General features: G+C 41.8%; 1 protein-coding gene across 3 annotated transcripts in view; it reads right to left on the reverse strand.

Annotated features, from left to right (window-relative positions):
- The window catches only part of ENOX1 (ecto-NOX disulfide-thiol exchanger 1), a 297,621-nt gene that overhangs the window by 22,606 nt on the left and 252,584 nt on the right, over positions 1 to 22,431 (reverse strand). For all 3 annotated transcript variants that reach the window (XM_029210363.1, XM_029210361.1, XM_029210362.1), the window contains 2 exons: positions 13,673 to 13,775; positions 1,188 to 1,273 (listed from right to left, as the gene is read on the reverse strand). In XM_029210363.1, coding sequence (XP_029066196.1) covers positions 1,188 to 1,273; positions 13,673 to 13,775 — 189 coding nt within the window. The remainder of the gene's footprint in view (positions 1 to 1,187; positions 1,274 to 13,672; positions 13,776 to 22,431) is intronic.

Raw genomic sequence — 22,431 nt, forward strand, 5'->3', positions numbered from 1 at the left:
TGTGACCGCCTGGAGGGGTGGGATAGGGAGGGTGGGAGGGAGGGAGACGCAACAGGGAAGAGATATGGGAACATATGTATATGTATAACTGATTCACTTTGTTATAAAGCAGAAACTAACATACCACTGTAAAGCAATTATACTCCAATAAAGATGTAAAAAGAAAAAAAGAAAGAAAAAGAAAGGTCGGGCGGTTGTGGGATTGTGAATTGGTAAGATCATCTGAATCAAAATTAGATGACAGTGTAGCAGTGTAATCGATACTGACCAATGAAGATTCAGAATGACTGTATGTGTGTGTATTCGGGTCAGCGAGCTGTGGGCCTGGTCCTGCACATCCCAGGCGCTTTGCTGTGCTCTATGGAAGAGCTTCTTACTTCCATTTTCCTTCTCAGCAGGACACTTAGCAAACTGCCCAGTGACAGGCCTAGCATCTCTGTCCCCTTCCAGGGCTCCCCAAGGCAGTACTGGTTAATGCCATCACTTGATTTTCACAGAGGCCTCTCTCACTATTCACTGGAATTTGATACATAAATTGAGCTCTTTCTGTCCCTTCTCTTTCGGCGCACAAACACCCCAGTGGGCTAGGAGGGTAGCTGGTCTGCAGAGGAGAAAAACTAGCCTCACGGAAATGAGGAGTGATGTCCTGACCCTGGGTATGACCCTCGAGGGGCATAACTGAGAGGAACTTTTGTAGTCATTTTTTTTTTTTTTTTCCATTTGGAGAATGATGCTAAAAAACCACCATTAATACAGTTTTCTTGAGAGTCATATCAGAGTTTTATGTTATTTGAGGTGATTTTTCCTCTGTTGTGTGGAGCCCTTAACATAGAATCCTGTGAGAATATGGTCTAAGGATAATGCCCCATCAGTCACCCTGACATGATTTCTCCATTGTTGTGGGAACTTTCAGGCCAACCTGCACTTTTAAATCCCTCATATGCTTTTCAAAGTAATTTGGCATGTGCTGAAAGTAACTGTTATTTTCGATAACTGCTTTTCTTTCTACAAAGACAAAAGCAAGTGAAAAGAAGACAACTCTCTACCAGAAACTGAGTTCTTGTGAAGAAGTACAGATAAACCTCCTATACGCTATTATATCCCTAACGCAGCTCACGCAGCTTCGACCTGCAGCCAGCAATCAACATGCTACATTTTAGCAATGCAAGTTGAGAAAAAGGATTTACCTTGGAGTCCAGCTGCTGCATGTATGACCAGAGATATTCTATATTGGCTCCAAAAGGGTGGACGTGAAGAAACGTTGATATGATGCCTGAATTAAAAAGACAAACACTGGACATTATTGAGAGGCAAATAAAAGTCTCAGGCGAATAATGTCATCTGACCCCAGTTACAGTTTTGTCAGGCTGAGTCGTGGTCTTGCCATTTCTAACGGCTCTCGGCAAGCATTCAATAACTGCACATTTTGAAGACGGTAATGGTAACACGGCCAACAGAACACTGTCTCCTGGAACGACAGTAGTTGGAAAAGCAAGACTCTAAGAAAACACATGGATGAATGAAGGTATTTCTAAACAAAGACTCCTGGAAGCATTTCAACGACCAATTTTATGCTTGATTTGCCAATATAGAATTGTGGTTATTGGAAGGGTAAAATGATCCCTTTTCTTTCCCTCACTAGACTCTGCAGTATGAAAACGGCTCCTACAGCTGTGTCAAATTCCCCTGATAATTACAGCTGCTAGCTACAAAGAGTATTTAATCCATATTTCCCCTCACTGCCACTGAGGCAGGCACAAATCCTCTGCTGTCTCCCCCTGGATCTCGCTGTTGCTTTAAGGGAGCTAGCCTGCTCTCTCCTTCTCGCTGCTGTAATTTACAAGATCGTTTTAAAAGGCCCAGGAACGGACGGTTTGGCTGGAGTCTGATTATAAATCAGAGGGCTTTTCCATCGTGAAATTCAACTGTCAACACTGCACTGACAGATGGAAAGCTGAACGGTAGCGTCGAGGCTGACGTAAAAGCATTACCCTCCTACCCTCCCTGCTCTTATAACCAGAATCAAAATGGTGAAAATGAGGACGTCAACTCCATAGGCTGTATGCTTCTATCTGTTAAGAAACTGGGTTCAGACTGACACTTTTGGCTTCTCTCTGAAATAGGCTTTGAGATGAATCGAATTTGAGGATAAGGCCTCAACGTTCTGTTTATTGTGATGCTTTGGTGCTCGAAAGCCGAAGGTCAGAGGCTTCAGACCCACAGGGCAAGCACAGGCCGAGCACATCGTTCTGCACTAAGTCATGCTATGAATTGCAGGGTGGCCTTGGATTGACCTGGGATAGGGTCTCATGGCCCCCTGATCTCCTGTGTGATGCTTGCGATGCTCTGGATGAGTATCGGTTTTTAAAGAAAAGTTCTCAGTTTATCCTTAGGCAGAGACCCAGAGAGTCTACACAAGTACTTTCGAGACCTATCCTCAGAACGCTGCTTTTATGTGGGTTTTCTTGGTGGACAGTGAAATGAGGAACACAGAGACGATTAGTTAACATTTCTCCATAAAGCTAAAACCTCAGTCTTCAGAGACTGACCTTTTCCCTGAAATATAAAGAACTGCTACTGTTTTATTCTGAGATTACGTTCTTCGTTTTTTGTTAAAATGTCCTTCTCTTATGAAATAATGGTGATGACAGAAGGTAACAATGGTAGTTTTAATCTCTTTAAGTGGCAAATAGCCATTTTTAATATACGTAAGTGGGATTGTTTTGTCCCCCCTCCTACCACTTTGTTAATTTATGTTTCAACTGTATAGACCTGGCAGCTACTTCCCTGCGTCTGAAATTCTCAAATCTCGTGAGGCGGCGCTATAAGTAAGTGCGTTACCAATAAGAGTTAAAGTGCAGAATCCCATGAACGATTTACTTAGAAAATAAATTAGAATAGAAGTATTTAAAAAAATAACATTTCCATTTGCATTCCTTAAGTGGGAGAGAGGGGGCAGAATTCTTACGGGGAATTGATTTTTTTTTTTGGCCTCGCCATGCTGCGTGGCTTGTGGGATCTTAGTTCCCCGACCAGGGATTGCACCTGGGCCCTCAGGAGTGAAAGCACCGAGTCCTAACCGCTGGACTGCCAGGGAATTCCCAAGGGGAACTGCTTCTATTTCAGGATGGTGAGTGGGGCTTTCCCTGCTGTCCCAGGCTGAGGACAAGTGGTGCTATGTCTACTGCTTTCCACAGAGAGCCTCCAACAAACGGTAGGCAGACCCCTGCCCCCTATAAGGAGGAAAGGAGGATGGGGAAGGGAGGAGTAGTCAGTGCTGGCTGGCTTTGTGAGAAGGCAAGGGTGTTCCCAGTGAGAAGCTTTTCTCTTCTCTTAAATGCGATGCTCCCAGGGAGCGCCTCAAGAGAGCGGCTTGTAGAGACTGGGGATGGGGGGGCCCTGCGGGACTAATCTGGCTTTGTGCCAGCCGAGCACAGGGGAGGCGGTGGGGTGCTGTAGCCTTGGGTGACAAGAATGTGTGAGTTTCCCATGGGACAAGGGGGTATCTCAGAAGGTAGACGGGCTTGAGCAGCCTTTCAAGTATCCCAGGGCCCCAGCAAATAGAGAAAAACATTTTTTATGTTAATATCCCTACAGGACAAAGAATCATCAACATCTCCTGGATAACCTGCAGCCTCTCCTATAAATGCCCCTGGGAGTGTGACATGAAGTCAGTTAAATGCCTCCAATAGAATGAATAGGATGGTTCAGAAGAGGATGGGGGTGGGGGCTATGGGGGAGTGGCTGACAACTCTTTTTTTTTTTTGCTGTAGGTGGGCCTCTCACTGTCGTGGCCTCTCCCGTTGCAGAGCACAGGCTCCGGACGCGCAGGCTCAGCGGCCATGGCTCACGGGCCCAGCCGCTCCGCGGCATGTGGGATCTTCCCGGACCGGGGCACGCACCCGTGTCCCCTGCATCGGCAGGCGGACTCTCAACCACTGCGCCACCAGGGAAGCCCAGACAACTCTTGACCTAAGAAGATGAAGGAGGAAATTCAGGGATACCAGAAGTGGGAGGACCTGGGGTGGCCGCTTTTCTTGCCTCCGTGATGATGGCCTCCCTCACTGTTTACTGTCCCACCGCCCTAATCTTGGGTCTGTAACCCCAAGGAACTCTGCCCTTAGACAGTATTTGTGTGTTCTGGTTCAGTAGCAGGAATATAGTATACAGTTACAATAAATGTATGTTGAATGAATTTATCCTCTAGAACTGAGAATGGCCAGTGTACTTCTTTAACATTTCTACTCTTCTATTATTGACAAATCAGGAGAAATAAGACCCTTAAAAATTGCTACCAGTGCTAACCAAGGATGTGGTACTCTTTCAAACACCAGGTAACTTTGAGGAATTATTCATCAGTGATTCCTGCCCTTAACTCATCCTGTTATGAAGTCAGGACAGAGTAACTTGGATATTTTGGGCATGGAAACTTTTTATTGAAACTATTTTGCTCATAAAGCTAAGGGGAAAATGCACATGTGATTTCTATATATCTTTCTAAAATCAGATTAGAAACCCTAATCTGGACATGAGTTTTCTTCCCTAGGAGAGTATTTAGAACCATCTCGGTGGTAGCTGATATTAACAAGCCATTAGCTTTTCCTTATAAAAGTTGAGCAGTTGCCACTAAAGACATGTGGGGGTCAAAGCAGGTAGTTAAATAAAGGTTTTCCAAGCTTTTCCTCTGGATGGCAACCAAGTTCTTCAGTATCGCTAGAGATGCAGTGGAAATGGGAACACCCTTAGTCATCCTCCCCCAAGTACTGCACCCCTCCTCCCCCCCTTGATCCTGCCCATGCCAGTGGCATCACAGAAGCATCAGTCACGGCGTCTGAGAAAATGTAGTTTCTAGGCCCTGGCTCTGGATCAGATTCACTTCGGGGAAGCTTCCTAAACAATCAAACTAAAGTCTCTTAAAGCTCCTTTAAAGGAACTGGGGTATTTCCTGAGAATGGGGGGGAAAAAAAAAAAAAGGATAGTTGTAACTCAAAATCCAATGAAAAATGATACCAACCCAGAATTGGAAACTATTTATGGTTCTCTGGAAGACCATAAACACTGTAGAGGCTGGGTAAAAGGAGCACTAGGAACTGAGGGTGGAGAGCTCAGCCATTACTGAACTGGTGGGTCTCCAAAGGGATGACTCGAGAATTGGTCTTGGCTGGTTCCATGGAGAAGCGAGGTCTCCACATTGAAGAATGGGCTTCCCAACAGTGGAAAATACAACTGTAAGTAGCTAATTTAAGAAAATAAAGAAGGAATAGAGGAGGCTGTCAGTACTCTTGAGTTTCCTGTACAGTTCAGGGCCTGAAACACTACTTGAGAAAGATACACAAACCAGCTCCAGACAGCATGTGGCAAATCCCTCATTAGGAAGAGGCCCATTTAAACAAGCACATAAAGGCATTCTGAGCTTTTCCCACCAACATCATCTAGTTTATTCGCATGTTTAGATGTCACCGAGACCAAGGGAGTGACATTTCAATTAACCAAGTAGTGCTAGATTTTTACTGATTCATTTCCTTAGCAGCAATTAGATGCCAAGGTTCTAGGGACACAGCATTGCCCAGATTGACAAAGTTCCTGCTCTTGGAGAACTTATATTCTAGGTAAGCAACACAGACGATAAATGCAAAGATGAAAAAAGGAGATATTTTCAGAGAGTGGTGGGCATATTGCAGAAAACAAAACAGGTAATAAGACAGGAGTGGGGAGTATCCTCAAGCTTGGTGGAGGGCTGCTTTATAGGAGGTCAAGGAAGGTGAATTTGTCCATGTGTCAGTTGAAGAGGGGTCAGCCACAGAGAGCCTGGGGGAAGGTGACTCAGGTATAGGCACCAGCGAGTGCAAAGGACCTGAGGTGGAAATGGGGTGGCAGGAACAAACTTGGCTTCAGAGTGGTGCAGCATGCATTTAGAGGTAGGTGGGGAGCCAGATCACGTAGGGCCCCAGTGTAAGGGGGCTGGATTAAGCTCTAAACATAGCAGGAAACCAATGGAAGGGTTCTAAGCAGGGGCATGATATGAGCTGAATTATGTTTTCAAATTTTCATTCAAGCTGCTGTATGGTGAATAGACAAAAGGGAAACTGGGAAACCAATCAGAAGTGTCTGCAACAACCAATGGATCACTGAAGAAATCAAAGAGGAAATAAAAATATACCTAGAGACAAATGACAACGAAAACACCACGATCCAAAACCTACGGGACACAGCAAAAGCAGTTCTAAGAGGGAAGTTTATAGTGAGATAAGCTTACATCAGGAAACAAGAAAAATCTCAAACAAACAACCTAACCTTACACCTAAAGCAATTAGAGCAAGAACAAACAAAACCCAGCATTAGTAGAAGGAAAGAAACCATAAAGATCAGAGTAGAAATAAATGAAATAGAGACTTAGAAAAAAATAGAAAAGATCAATGAAACAAAAAGCTGGTTCTTTGTAAAGATAAACAAAATTGATAAACCTTTAGCCAGACTCATCAAGAAAAAAAGAGAGAGGGCGCCAAGTCAATAAAATCAGAAATGAAAAAGGAGAAGTTACAACTAACACCACAGAGATACAGAGGATCATAGGAGACTGGTATGAGCAACTATACACCAATAAAATGGACAACCTAGAAGAAATGGACAAGTTCTTAGAAAGGTACAATTTCCCAAGACTGAACCAGGAAGAAACAGAAAATATGAACAGACCCATCACCAGCACTGAAATTGAATCAATAATTTAAAAACTTCCAACAAACCAAAGTCCAGGACCAGATGGCTTCACAGGCGAATTCTACCAAACATTTAGAGAAGAGTTAACAGCTGTCCTTCTGAAACTATTCCAAAAAATTGCAGAGGAAGGAACACTTCTGAACTCATTCTGTGAGGCCACCATCACTATCACCCTGATACCAAAACCAGACAAAGATATTTTACCAAAAAAAGAAAACTACAGGCCAGTATCACTGATGAACATAGATATAGAAGTCCTCAACAAAATACTACTAAATCAACTCTTAACAGCACATTAAAATCATCATACACCAGGATCAAGTGGGATTTATCGCAGGACGCAAGGATTCTCCAGGATCCACAAATCAGTCAATGTGATGCACCACGTTAACAAACTGAAAACTACAAACCATGTGGTCATCTCAATAGATGCAGAGAAAGCTTTTGATAAAATTCAACACCCATTTAGGATAAAAACTCTCCTGAAAGTGGGCACAGAGGGAACATATCTCAACATAATATACAGATTTCTTTTTCTCTTATGGACTCTTATTCTTAAAATTGTACTGATACTGGCACAGAAACAGATATATAGATCAATGGAACAGGACAGAATAGCCCAGAAGTAAACCCACACACTTATGGCCAATTAATCTATGACAAAGGAGGTAAGAATATACAGTGGAGAAAAGACAGTCTCTTTTACAAGTGGTGCTGGGAAAGCTGGACATCGACATGTAAAAGAATGAAATTAGAACATTCTCCAACACCATACACAAAAATAAACTTAAAATGGGTTAAAGACTAACCGTAAGACTGGATACCATAAAACTCCTAGAGGAAAACACAGGCAGAACACTCTGACATAAATCACAGCAAGACTCTTTTGGATCTGTTTCCAGGAATCTCAGCTCTGCAGAGGAATAGATGTCTCTAGACACAGTCATATTAGCTGGAAACCTACAGAGGACTGACCAGAAGTTGAGAGCCATCAGGGAGGGGTTATGTGAAATCTGGGTCTCCCACTAAGCCACTAGGGGACAGTTGTCTGTGGGTGGCTGCAGAGTGACAAAGCATTTATGAGACGTGGAGAGAGACAAGACTGGGAGTGGGTAGCAGAAGAGGGATCAAACACCTGTGGTTTGGTCTGATGTTTCTAAGTGCCTTGGGATTCTAAAAACCTTTAATTTTCCAAAAAGCAGTTTTTCCTACTTATTCGGTGATTATAATACCTGATCTTGTACAGTTAGGTTTTTAGTTTTTTAAAAAATATCTGTCTTTCTGTCTTATTTTAACTAAACTCCTGAGACTGTATTTGGGCCTTTCAGTAAATTGTTCCTTGTATCTGAAATGGCCTTGACAACTCCCCATCTAACCAGAGGAAACTCTATTCATCCTTTAGGGCTCCCTCAACTGTCCTTTCTTCCCACAAGGCATCTGCAGCAGAAATAGCTCCTTCTCTGTATTTCTGATTTTAGTTTCATGGTCACTAACTACTTTCTTTCTCACTAGTCTATAAAATTCTTGAGGGAAGAGATCACCTTATCACCACCGTCCGCTAAGATACATCCTGGTATATGGCAGGCCACTAGCTCCCAAAACACAGTCCCAGAGGTGACTGCTTCAGTATCACCTTGGATGTTAGTTTTACGATAAACAGAATCTCTGTGTGTGAGGACAAAGCTTCTGTCTTTTGAACAGGCTGCCCAGATGATTCTTTTCCACAATGAAGGCTGGTGATTTTTAGAGTAGGCTCTTGACAAATGTTTGTTGATTTACTGATATGGACATTTGTGTCTTGGAAACAAGATTTAGGTCAATGACTCATTCTTTATGGTCAGTAGCTTTCAGACAAGAACACACTCCCCGGATTACTTTTCTCAGGTGGACTAAGCATAGCCTCAACTCTATTCACTGAAAACACCAAAAAGGCGCCACTCAGCCTTCTTTGTTTTTCTCTACATCTCCTTCATCTGTTTCCTAACACCCACGTATAAGGGGGGACATTTCCAATTCAGATATAGGCTGGCTGTGAGGAGATGGGTTAAATGGTGAGAGTGATGGAAATGGTGGCGGTGGTGGTAGGAGGGGAGGGGCTTGATGTGAACAGTCATCTTGGTTCCCCATAATATGTATGTCCTGATCCGCAGAGGAGTCACGATGGTATGTGAAGAAGCTTGCCTGATCGTTAAGAATGTGAGGATGGTTCTCCGGGGCCTGGGGGAGTCTGGAACAGCAACTTTATAAACAGAGTTGTTGAGAAGGTTTTGACTATATTTGGATGGGATTTACAATGATGACCAGCATTGACAGGGTGCCTGTCAGGGCTGCTGGGATTGGAAATGTGTTGTGTTGGAATTAATTAAACAGCAAGAGAAGACGGAGTGATACAGACCCAGGGTTACACTGTCAACATCTCCTCAGAGCTATTTGCCTGTCAATAAAAAATTTTGATCCATTCTCCTTCATAACAATAGCCAGGGGTTTCCAACCAAACACAGCTCCAAAGCTTTGGTCCTAAACCAGAAGTACTGACTCATCCTCTCCCACACAAGTTCAACGCATGCCAAATCCAACACGTAGGGCACATGTGGAAGGAACCAGGAGCTCTGGCATAGACACTAGGCAATGTCAAGCTGACCTAATGTGTGGTTACCATACAGTTTTGAGATATAAAATGCTACCCTCCAAAACTCCCATAAAAATGTAATTCTTTTAGGTTCAATTATATGCCAACCTGTCTTCACAAGGATTGATTGCATAATAAATAATCTAGCAATCAATAATGAAGTGCTTCCTAAGGGCCTAGCTACTTTAGTTGAGTTGGAACATAGCACTTGATGCTATGTTCACTGTCAAGCAGAAAGTTTGGTAGCATGGTGGGTCTCCCAAGGGACTCAGGATCGAAATCTGCAAAGCTCCAAGTAGTGTTACTGATGAAATTCCATTGATCTTCTGTAATGTATATAAAATTTATATGTCTTAAAGACACCAATTTTATAAAACGGTCGTGAGAATCTCTGGAAAGAATATACTCTTTTGCCCAGATAAATTAATGTCACAAGTAACTAGGATTGCTCATTGTTTAGGAAGCTCTAGCCTCAGTTTTATGTTTTCTGTAGATGAAATCCATCTGAATAGCTTATCTTTCACTCCCCTTTTCTCTTCCAGGCAATCAAGATTTGTGCCACTGTGCATTTTTTATATAACATCTGTGTGTCCCAACAGGGGGTTACCTGAATATATTTGCGTATAGCGCATCTACATGTGCTGAAGATTTTGCCGATAAGCATTTCCAATACAAGGGAGATTTTCTGCTGTGCTCCTAGCCTTTTAGAGTGACTTAGAGCAGGCCTACTGTATCCTACATACGAGTTTAGTTATTCCAAGGGAAGATTCCAGAGAAATTGCAGAGTATTCCTGACCCCTCCAGATGTATCAGAAGTCCAGGGGGCTCTCAGAATCATTCTCCCCACAAGTATTCTTCAGAAAAGAGTAGCCCCAGCACCAGAAACTCCCTTCTCTCTCTAGCCTGGTCCAGAGCAGTTTTGGACCCATATTCTGTCATTCCGTCTCTATCACAGTCCTTATCTGGATTCCAGAAGCTGCAGGAGAGGTCTTTATGGTCCCAACATTTAGATTTCTACAAAACATGAACGGCCAAACTCAATTAGCAAAGAGGCACGTTTAATGGCGGGGACAACTGCACCCTTCGGCAAGATCTGTTTAGCCAGTCTTGGAAACTCTTCTCTACCCTGGCATTCTTTTGAATGTTTACTCTCTCTTTGACTACAAAACAGTGTAAGTACCTAGGAATTTGGGGGTAGGGTTTGGGCAGGAAGTCACATCTGTAATAAAACTTACATTAAACAGAGTAAAATAAAATATTGTGGTGGAGAGGTAATGGAGAAATGGAGGGAAAATTAAATTCCTAAATTTAACCAAACCTTAAGTCTCCAGCCTCCCTTCTACCTAAACAGTCTCATATATTCATTCAAATTGAGTGTCACATGCTGTTTTGCTTTTGTTCAATGCTGAACTTTCAAATGCTAATCTGAGGGACCAGTTTAAGAGACCAAAAGTGAGAGAAGAGGCCTGGAAAATTTGGAGTTGGCTGTACCTAATTTTTATTGAAGATCCCGACTTACTAAATTTTTAATTCCAAACACAGTTGAATTTACCAATTTTTAAGTTTTTTCTAATATTAGAGACCTCAGCAGAGTTGACATGTTATAAACGTAACCCTCGTATTTACTCCCATTAACCTACAGTGTGTAAAGCATATTGTTTTTAAACTTGTGAGGTGGCTGATTGAAAAAAAAATGTTTGTGTTGTGTGTGTGTGTGTGTGTGTGTGTGTGTGTGTGTACACATGGTCCCCAACTTACAATGGTTCAACTTAACGATTTTTTTGACTTCATGATGGTGCGAGAGCAGTACACATTTAGTAGAAACCATAGTTCAAATTTTGAATTTTGATCTTCTCCCCACCTAGTGATATGCAGTATCATATTCTGATGCTGGACGGCGGTATTGAGACGAAGTTCCCAGTTAGCAACACGATCATGAGGGTGAACAACCGACACACCATTCTGGACCCACACAACCAATTCTGTTTTTAACTTTCGGGAGGGTAGTTAATAAATTACATGAGCTATTCAGCACTTTAGTATAAAACAGGCTTTGTGTTAGATGTTGCCCAACTGTTAGCTAAGAAGTATTCTGAGCATGTTTAAGGTAGGCTGAGCTAAGCCACGATGTCTGGTAGGTTAGGTGTATTAAATGCATTTTTGACTTACATATTTTAAACCTATGATGAGTTTATCGGCATGTAACCCCATCATAAATTGAGGAAGACCTGTGTGTGTGTGTGTGTATGTGTATGTGTGTCCGTGTCTACACCTAGAGTAATTTATATATAATATACTGTAAATAAATTTATATATGTAAAATAACATAAATAGTGTGCGTATATATATAATCTATCCATCTATCTATATATACAGTAACTATTTACCAGACATTGTAAATGAACTATGTTCTCCAAGTAGAACATAAAAGGAGAAGCAGCAGTCTATTGTGAGAGGAAGGAAATAAAGAAAATGGATACCCATTTCCATTTTCTTACCGTCAAGCGGTCTATATTACTCAGACTTAAAGAGGGAGAGTTTACTGCTGATCATTAACTACGTGCTCTGTTCATACCCTGAAAGTATCATGGGGGAAATCACAACTTTGTCACACTGAGCGAAAGAGAAACAGTTGTCAGAGTTTGACACATTTTCCAAGAGGAGAAAAATCCAGTTGCTAACTACATACGGGTTCATTTTGGGTTCCTGGAACCGACAGCACATCAGCATGTCTTAGGAAATTTGTGCACGGCATGTTATCACAGCTGTATATCATCACAGAGGAAAAAAAATAATTGGTTTTCCTTGGAGTAGCTCTAAGTTGATGTCATATTCAATAACCCTGTAGTTGAGAAAATCTATAGATGATGGATGAAGTTGGGACTCTCTTTTGAATTTAATTCCTCCTGTGCCAGCTTCTACAGGACCTGATGCACCTGTCATTTTGAGGTGGGTGCATGCAATATTTAGAAACTGCAACCAGGCGGTACTCCTGCCAGATAACGAACCACAGAAGAACAGTTTGTCTCATGTGTACAACAGCCTCGTTCCTCACTCTTAATCATGCCATAGAGGAGCCAGGCTAAACTTGGACGCTAACACTGGGGTCAGTGCCAAGGTGCAGCTTGAATCAATGCTGTGCATCAGGGAGTGAAGCTGGTGGCTTCTCCTTCTCTGGATTTGAGAACTCTGGAGACGGCCTTAAATATACAGGCTTCGAAGGTGGGGTCCCAGGCACGGTACCACCACAGCCCCACTGAGAAGACTTCCTTATGAGACTAAGTACTGCTTTTGTATACGCTGATCACTATCAAGCGGGGACAGGGTTGGATTGGGAGTCTGGGGTTAGTAGATGCAAACCGGTATATACAGGATGGATAAACAACAAGGTTCTACTGTACAGCACAGGGGACTATATTCAATATCCTGTGATAAACCATAATGGAAAAGAATATGAAGAAGAATGTATACATATATGTATAACTGAGTCACTTTTCTGTACAGCAGTAATTAACACAACATTGTAATTCAACTATACTTCAATAAAAAATAAATAAATAAGAAAAGAGAGAATATTTAGAGCTTTCTCTGGTCCTGACAAAGAAAAAGCCAACTTAGATATATTTCGTGGGAATATTTAGAGCTTTCTCTGGTCCTGACAAAGAAAAAGCCAACTTAGATATATTTCGTGGGAACATTTAGAGCTTTCTCTGGTCCTGACAAAGAAAAAGCCAACTTAGATATATTTCGTGGGGCAACTGAATATGTTTAGGTGAGCAGCAACTTCCTTGCTGCTTCTTTCCCCTTCCTTAGTGGCCAGCTCGTCTTATTTATCTTGGATAAATGAGTCCAGACTTGGGCAGGGAAGCCTGGCTAGACTGTCCTAGATTGGCCTAGCACTGTAGTCTAGACGTCCCTGTGTCATCAGCATTCCAGGTCTGGCCTTGGGACCGACCTCAGGACGTGGCCGCTCCTGAGCCTGGGGATCTGGCTTGGTGTGAAACTTTTGCACTGAACCCAACCTGGCGTCCAGTTGTGTCCACATTTTGAAATTCAGATTTATAACATGTGAAATGCAAGTTAATCGGTTTTCCTTGTACTCAGTTTTATGTTGGATAACCAACTAATATACATAGTTACAGAAGAGCAAAGTCCCCACTGGCTTGCATGCCCCTAATTTGAAATGTGTGTAATACAATCTTGATGAAGTTAATCCTACCTCTGACAAAGCTTTTAAATTAACAAGTCGGAGGTGAATTACTTAAATACTGGGTAAGTGAATTATTACCTACGAGAGAACAGATGAGGAAAACAGAATTTCCTTACCGATCAGCAGAGCTTCTTTCTCTGATTTTAAGCCTTGGCTTCTTTTCTCAATATTGTTCTCTCGGTCTTGGTTGACCAATGCGACTGTCAACACATTAATTTCCTATAAAGTTAAAAAACAAAAACATATAGGCATTTATGTAGATTCTGTGCATTCCAACAAAAGCCACCAGGTCTTTTAAACTCTATAAAAGAGGTAATCACGTCCATTTATAACTGAAGATCAACTTTTATAAGTGATTGATCTATTTGCCCAAGAGTAGAAGAGTAATTCTAAAACTTAGCCTCCTAGCTACTGCTCCCAGCAAACTAAGTAACTCTTTGCAAAAGTGGCACATTTTGTGCAATTATCTTACGTTTTTAATCCATGTTTTGATAAAACTGTTAGCAACAACTATTTGACTTTAGCTACTTTAACAAAGTTTTTATTTCAAATATGAAAAAATTTCCTGAAAAGCATATACAGACTCATTTATAATACTATGCAAGTAATTTGTGTGAGTGTGTGGGGAAACAGGGCCTATTGGGAAGGTGAGATAGAACTGTTGTTAGCAGTGTTTAAGGTGAGTAAGTCTATGTCCTTATACATAACTGCAAAAGGTAGATAAAGCAAAGGTTGGTGAATCCTTTTCTCTGGAAACTAGAAATGAAGAATTGTACAGCAAGCCAGTATGTGAAACATTGAGGCTCGACTATTTTTAGTTCTTTCAGTATTATTATTATTATTCTTTTGCGGTACGCGGGCCTCTCACTGTTGTGGCCTCTCCCGTTGCGGAGCACAGGCTCCGGACGCGCAGGCTCAGCGGCCACGGCTCACGGGCCCAGCCGCTCCGCGGCATGTGGGATCCTTCCGGACCGGGGCACGAACCCGTGTCCCCTGCATCGCCAGGCGGACTCTCAACCACTGCGCCACCAGGGAAGCCCTCTTTTAGTATTTTTAATTTAAAAACAGAGAAAAAGATTTAACTCATATTCTCCCAGACTTGATATTAGGACTCAAAATGGAGAATGATTTAATAGGAGATCAAATTTAATGATCAGAGACCTGCATATATGGGATGGTAGAATCATTAGGGTAGTGGAATCTCATTGGAGGGAAATTTCTCACTTAAGATAGGCCTTAAAGAAGGACTAGCACATTGGACAAAGAGTTAAGGATACTGTTTCCATTAGATGATAAGGACTCTGTCAGAAGGACAAAGGGTAGGTAGGGAGGGACAAAGGACAACTTAGATGGTTTGGCAGGTGTTCCCAGGACTGGAACTGGTTACAGGATAGATATTTAGCTAGTTTATATAAATTAACAAAGTTGGCCAGATAAAAGAATATAGGAAATTATTGGGAGCATTTTGAGCATGTAAAGATTCTACCTGAAGGCATTCAAATTAAGACTGGTCCAAGGCAAGTCGAGCCAGTTAGACTTAAAAGGTCACTAGAAAGATGCTCTTATACTTCTAAAAAGGGATCTTGGGAAGCAGTCCCAGTAGAAACACAATCCAGAACTTGAAAACAACAAACCCAAAGGTGTATGTAGACGGGATCAGAATATTTTATAAAGAGAAGTCACAGGGAATTCCTTCTGTGATGAAATGACATATGGATGTGTTTTAACGGCTTGAAGAGGTATAGGAGGAAACAGAGCAGAAGGGGAACTCTCATTTCCATTATAGTCAAAGGTGTGTCCAAAAAAAAATATTAACTAGGATGATGATTGTATTATTTAAGAAAAATATAAATAATGAAGCTCATGGCTGAGCGGAAACGGTCTCTCCAGGAAGGGGTGATCTGTTAACAGCCTGGATGATAACTGGGTTCAAATGAAATTACTGAGGAGAGTTTAGCAGAGAACAGGCCCACATTAATTGCCAACACTGAGTGGTGTCCTGAGGCCATCACACAGTTAAGGATCCAGGTTTTTTAAGGAAAATGAACCACAGAGGGCAGGCAGCGCATCAGGAACCAGCAAGAGATGGCAAGGGCAGGCCAGACTAAGCCTAGTCAAGGTGCTGTAAGGCTCCTGTCCCCATGTCCAAAGCTGGAGTCATAAAGAAAGGGCACTTTGAGCAGGCTCCAGCAGGTGCTACTGGATCAACAAGTCTACAAGGAGCCAGACAGGCCTTACCAGTGACTGCTACTTTGACGATGTCTTAGGGCTGGCTACATGAGGATGGAAAACTAAGAGTCTGTGGAAATATTTCTTGAGGCTGAATATGCTCTGCCGACCACAAATGGTGCGTTCCTGCATGGTCCTCGTCTGTGACCATGGAGTAGACACACCTCTCTGCCAGGCTCCCAACAGCAAGCAGTGCAGCAGGCCTGGCCCAGCACAGAACCAAGGCTTGGCAGATGGTTCAGCCTTTGGGTACCACTGTGAGTTCTGTCCAGGGTGGAGATGTTGCTGCTTTTCTGACTCCCCCGGAGGGAGAAGAAGAGCTCTGCCAGGAAGCGGTGCAAGACTTAAGCTCATCAGGCAGGTTCCAGTTACAATTGCATATTGTAATAAGGTGGCTTCAAGAGCCTACAGAAGGGGAACTCTCATTTCCATTATAGTCAAAGGTGTGTCCAAGCATGTAAACAAGAGACTTGGGTCGTTAACACCATTTAGTGAAGTGGACCAACTTGTGACCATTCAAAAGCGTTACTACTGACTAAGCGTCCTAGAGCCTAAGCCTGCCTCAGGCATGATATAAAAGCTCAGATCCTTCAGAAAGAGACAGACAAATACCATATGATATCACTTATCTGTGGAATCTAAAATATGACACAAATGAACTTATCTACGAAACAGACTCACAGACATAGAGATCAGACTTGTTGTTGCCAAGGGGGAAGGGAGGAACTGGGGGAGGGGTGGAGTGGGAGTTTGGGATTAGCAGATGCAAACTGTTATTTATAGGATGGATAAACAACGATATCCTACTGTATAGCACAGGGAACTATATTCAATATCCTGTGATAAACCATAATGGAAAAGAATATGAAAAAGAATGTGTGTGTGTGTGTGTGTGTGTGTGTGTGTGTGTATATATATATATACACACACACACACACATATATATGTATAACGGAAGCACTTTGCTGTACAGCAAAAATTAACATTGTAAGTCAACTATACTTTAATAAAATAAATTTTTTTAAAAAGTTCAGACTATTGCTGACAGAGTCACAGAATTAATGAGATGGGTGAATGCTTTTGTTATACATTTTGCCAGAGACATAATTTAAAGTTAATATGGGTGTGTTTTAAGGGTTAGAAGACAGGACAGTAGTTTTAGATAGCCACTTGATGTGCCGTGCTTTTATCTTTTTCCACTATAACAAAAAAGGCGAGGAGTATTGCAATGACTCATGACTCACTGGTTCCTTAGAAAAGTAAAATTAATTTGATTTGTCTGTATTTGTAGTAGAGTTGTTTAATTTAACAAGAGAATTACAGTTATTAGTAGGTGGCGAGTTTGGGGTTGTCTTCAAAGTAGATATAAGCAATATCCGTACCCTCTTTTTGTGTTTTCATTTAGCTAAATTATCATCCAATGTCTGTCAAAAGAGCTCCATCATTATAACTGGTTGAAGGGAGTACACAGAGAGAAGGTAGAACTAAATAATTCCCCAAGTCAAACCCTTCTTGCATTTAAGCTAAGCCTATTTTTACTTTCAGCCACTCAATAAATATTTATGCTGCATACGTATATTACATGCCTACCACATACCAAGGAATGCTACGTTTTAAATGATACTGAGTCTAAAAGTGGCAAGAGGTGCATGCTTACCAGCAAGCAATTCTTTTTTTTTTTTTTTTTTTTTGGCATGGAAGATAACTACTCCCCATGCTCCACCCCCCCATACCCAGGTAGTTATATTTTAATATTCTAAAAATCAAGAGAGAAAAAATTATCCAAAGAAATTAATTTTTTTTAACATCTTTATTGGGGTATAATTGCTTTACAATGGTGTGTTAGTTTCTGCTTTATAACAAAGTGAATCAGTTATACATATACCTATGTTCCCACATGTCTTCCCTCTTATAAAAGGTCTGTAAGAAAGCTTACAGGAAATGTCAGTAGATGGAGCTGGAGAAGTAGGTGGACCAGGATAAGGAGCTTGGATTTTACCTGGAAGGCTTAATGAGTGAAGAGTGTTCAACACAGGAGTTACATGAACAATTCTGCATTTTAGGATACTGGTTTGCAGGAGGTGGAAGTGGGGGCAGGGATGCCAGGTTAGAGCCTATTGCAATTGTCTATTTAATTCTGACCTTTTTATAACGAGGGTAGAACCCAAGTCAGTGATGTGCAGAGGGCGAAACTTAAGAGATATTTAAGAGGTAGAACTAAAAAAAATCCGATGACCTGGTGGATGAGGAAAATGTTGAGAATGACTCAGTGCCTCCGTGAAAAGGAAAATAGAGAAAGAAGCAAGTATGGGTGAAGATAATTTGTCCAAATTTGAACTTAAGGTTTCTATGACATATTGTCAAGATATCTGAGAGAAAGTAGGATCCACAGGGTTTTGAACTTCGAAGCAAGGCCCTGACAGCTCTTTTATGGCCCATTTCTCAAGTTAGTGTTTGTAGCACACAACCCTGATGTCTCCTTCTGGGACAAAGAAAAGGCTTGCTTATTGCTTGACATAAAAGAGATGGCTCCCCCAAGCTCACTGTTCCTCTCCTGTAACATAATCCACTGTATGTTCAAGCTTCCATCTGGGCCCCTCTATCGGGGCATGATCAGCCTGTAAGATCCGTGAGGATAAAGCTGGTGAAGCCAGGACCACTGTCTTGGGAGCACAGGATAGAACCTCAAATGGACATCTGCCAAAACCTTCTCTGAGAACAACCCATCACAAAAGGGACAAATTGACCATATGGGAGCACATTTTCAAGGATATCAGAGGATATCTAGTTTGTGCTTCATCTCTAACTCTATAAATCCATGCTTCAAGTCTAAGTCCTGGTCCTACCTTAAGAGTTGCACATTCTCTACCCAGAATGTTCCAACTTATCTCTTCAGTAATTGGGGAATACCTTTTACTGGGATGTTGGATCGTAAGTTAGAAAGACTTTGCCCCTTTCTTAAAAACTTCACTGTTCTTTTGACTCATTCCTACCCCAAATCTCTGGAATATAGAAAGACACTTTCATCATTAGAAACGTAAAATTAGTAGACTCTTTATCTTTTATCACATACACATCCTTTACCCTGACAGTTGTAATATGCCCTGAAGAATTAAGTGTCTACTGGTGAAGGTGTTCCAGGTGCTTAGAGATTGCAAACTGGACGTGGATCAGTGCAGATGGAGGTTATTAAGGACAAATTGTTAATGGTGTACAAAGTATACGGTAGGGAGGAAACATCAGGATGGGGATCAAGAGTTTCCGCACAGTGAGATCAGTAGGATTATGAAATAGTATTCCAAAGGAAGTGGTGAGGACACCATTCACTTGACACAGTAAAAAGCACCGCAGACTAGAAAATGCACAATAAGTAACAATTCTGCACTTGGCAGGAGAATGAACAAGGTTATCTAATAAATCTTTTCTCAGTCTACCTTTTAACTCTAATTTCTGTGATACTTAGAAGGAATCATTAAAGGGCTGCAAGAAGAGGTTTTTCAATATCTGAAACTAGATATCATGGAGGTATTTTTTAGACTTCTTAAAGGTTAAGCTACTCAAAGGCAGAAATTTCCCCTCGAAGAGTCCTTGTCAATTACTTTAAGAAACGGTCAAAGTAGTTCATCCATTTAGAAAAGCTCTTTTTAATTAACTTACTGAGCTAGAACTGTGCTTTGCTTTTGTTTTGTTTTTGTTCCCCTACACCTACCCAAGCCCCTAAGAACCAAGAATACGGTTTCTTCAGCCTGATAAAAGCCTTTCGTTCTTCCTTTCACTTCGTTATTCCTGTGACCTGCTCAACTTTAGTGCTATTTGCTTTCTGCTGCAAAGCCTCTCGAATACATGGTGCATACCCACTGTATCTACTGTCTCACCACCTGAAACCTCAGCTTTCTCATTAATCACCCGATGAAACTATCCTTTGAAAGATTTGCAGTGACTATTTTCTCAGTCTTCGTACCATGTGATATTTGACATCACTGACTCTGTCCCCTTAAACCATCTGCCTCATTTGCTTCTGTTACATAAGAAGTCCTGGTCTTTTTCCTCCTAATTTTTTATTTCATCTTCATTGGTTTTTTTCTTCCCTCTGCGGGCCCAGTACACATGGATAAGAAGGTTACTTTCTCCTTTTATCCTCTAACTTTGATACTTTTGCCAAAGCTCAGTCACCACTTTTTCTTCTCTGTTTCCTTTGATCAGAGTTCTTTCATTCTCACAGGTTCAACTATCGTCACACTTAACTCTTTAACTTCTGTTCCTTATCACCAACTGACCACTGGGTTTGTTTGCTTGAAATGATCACTGCCCGTTTCAAATTCAGAATGAGAGGTGGTCATGAGGTGGTAGGGGACATACTACATGCTTAAGTTTTAGCCTTGGCTCTTCCACTAACAGTTAGTTGACCTGGGGCAAGTTATGCAACATCTTTAAGCCTCAGATCAGTTGTCTAAAAATGAGCGTGCTGGGTAGGGTCCACCATCTCTGAATAATGCTTTATGGAACCCCGTCAGCTCTACAGAGGTGACATGGAAAGTCCAAGGAGCGGATCGCTAGAATTCCCACTCCATTACAACTTGCTTCTGTTTTATAATACAGGACTTCTATTTAAGGCTTCCTTGAAAGGAATGTCCTTATTTTGAAAAATGTGTGAATCCAAGTCCTTCCTGATGTGGTGGTTCTTCTAAAATTCTATAATTTTATGGCTAAAGTCCAATTCACCTCACATGTCAGACTGCATTTTCCTCTAACTTTTCTGTTTCAACTAGTAGCACCGTCATTCTTCCACTTGCAGGCCTTTGATTCATTCTCTTCTATCCCCTAAGGCCTCCCTAGACCTGAATTCTATCAAGTATCTGTGAAATGTCTCTCATTCCCCTTCCCCATTTCCACTACCAGTGCTCTACTGTCACTTCTCCTCGTTTCTTACTTGGACCACCCCAAGAACCTGCTACCTTGTCTATGCCTTTGGTTTCTTCCTCTTCCAGTCCACCTTACATGATATTACCAGATCAGTTTCTAAAATGCCACTTTCATCTTGTCAATCTCCAATTTAAAACTCAGATGCTTTCTGATAACCCACAGGAAAAACTCTGATGCTTTCCAATAATCCATGGGAAAATCAGATTGAGCCTGGCATTCAGGTTCTATCCTACCGATACAGCCTATCTCCTTTAGATGTTCTGTCCAGATACGTTCATAGAAAGCTCTCTCCTTTTCTTCACCACCTCCTACATATATTTTTATACATAGCACAAGTCCCGTATCTCTTAAGGGCATTTATTCCAGGCTATTTGTACATTTTCCTTATCTCAGCATATTTCCCCTGTCACTTCTGTGGCAGCTGGCCACTTATACATTTGGAATAAACCGAGTCACCTGTGTTTGTTTCCTCAACAAAACCGCCAACTCCTTTAGGGCACTCACCGTATCCAAGCAAGTGAGACAGCATGGCCGAAAGGGATCCGTGTTCTAATTCTGTCACCGTTATTTATGTACTAGATAACTTTAGGCAGGGTATCTCTGAACTTTCTTTTACATAAATCATGGATAATAACCTATACCTATCCCCCGGGGTGCTGTGAAGACCAAATGTCATATGTGACATGGTGCTTTTGAAAACTATACCCTTCCAGGAAGGCATCACTATTATTAGGATTGTTACTCACTTTTATTATCCTCAGGACTGAGTGGATACAGCACAGGTACATAATAAATACTTGGGGTACTAAATCTAGGTGAGAATTCTGTATAAGACCCTGACTACAATTATATAAAAACATGTATGCGCAAGTGATAAATTGTCATGGGATTCAAACTGTACATATTTTCTGTTTTCTAAATGTTCTGTGGCACTGTTCTTCTACTGCTATCCTTATACTTTAAAAAGAAATAAAAAGAAGCCTATGACAGGCAGATGCCATTTTGAAGAGCTATATGTAAGCACAGCCACTAGCTGACTACTTGACTGAGTGACATACCAAACGACATCCTCCCCACACCACACACATATGAAATCTACCCTGTGGCCCTCCAAGGGCTGACGGGCCCTATAGCTCCTAATGCAAGGTGAGTGGGGCAGCTGTCAAGATCCGCATGGTAAAGATTCCTCATGTCCCTTCCCACACCGTCACCACCACACCATAAGGCCTTACTCTTAGACATCACACTCCATGGAATCAAGGGCCCCGTAGACTATGGTCAAGATGCCAGTTAGCTACTTCAGTATCCTTTACTCAGAATTTTTTCAGAGTACCCAAAGTAATCCATCAAGTGACAGGCCAGTCTCCACTAACCTTCAGGGATTCCTCATAAGATTAGAACCATGGCTGGAGGAGGAAGGGGGATGGGGATACGTCTCACACTTTCCTTTATGAGCCAGTGACTGTCACGTTGCAGGTGCCCAGTGGCTGATAAATGAAGGAACGGCCCACAGACAATGGCCTGGGATAGTGAAAGAAAAATGATGGATCTGGACACAGAAGACTGGTTCTAATTGCCACTCGCTGTGTACCCTTGTTTCATGATTCCTGTTTGTAAAGAGAGGGATTTGAAGCAGATGAGCTCTACAGTGTCTTCTTGCTCCAGTATTTCATCTCTGCTGTGTGCCCTTTTCCCTGACTTGGAGTTTCCCTTCAGAGTAAGG

The sequence above is a fragment of the Monodon monoceros genome, unplaced genomic scaffold, assembly GCF_005190385.1.
Source record: "Monodon monoceros isolate NGI ecotype Baffin Bay Population unplaced genomic scaffold, NGI_Narwhal_1 Super_Scaffold_8, whole genome shotgun sequence".
Classification (NCBI taxonomy): domain Eukaryota; kingdom Metazoa; phylum Chordata; class Mammalia; order Artiodactyla; family Monodontidae; genus Monodon; species Monodon monoceros.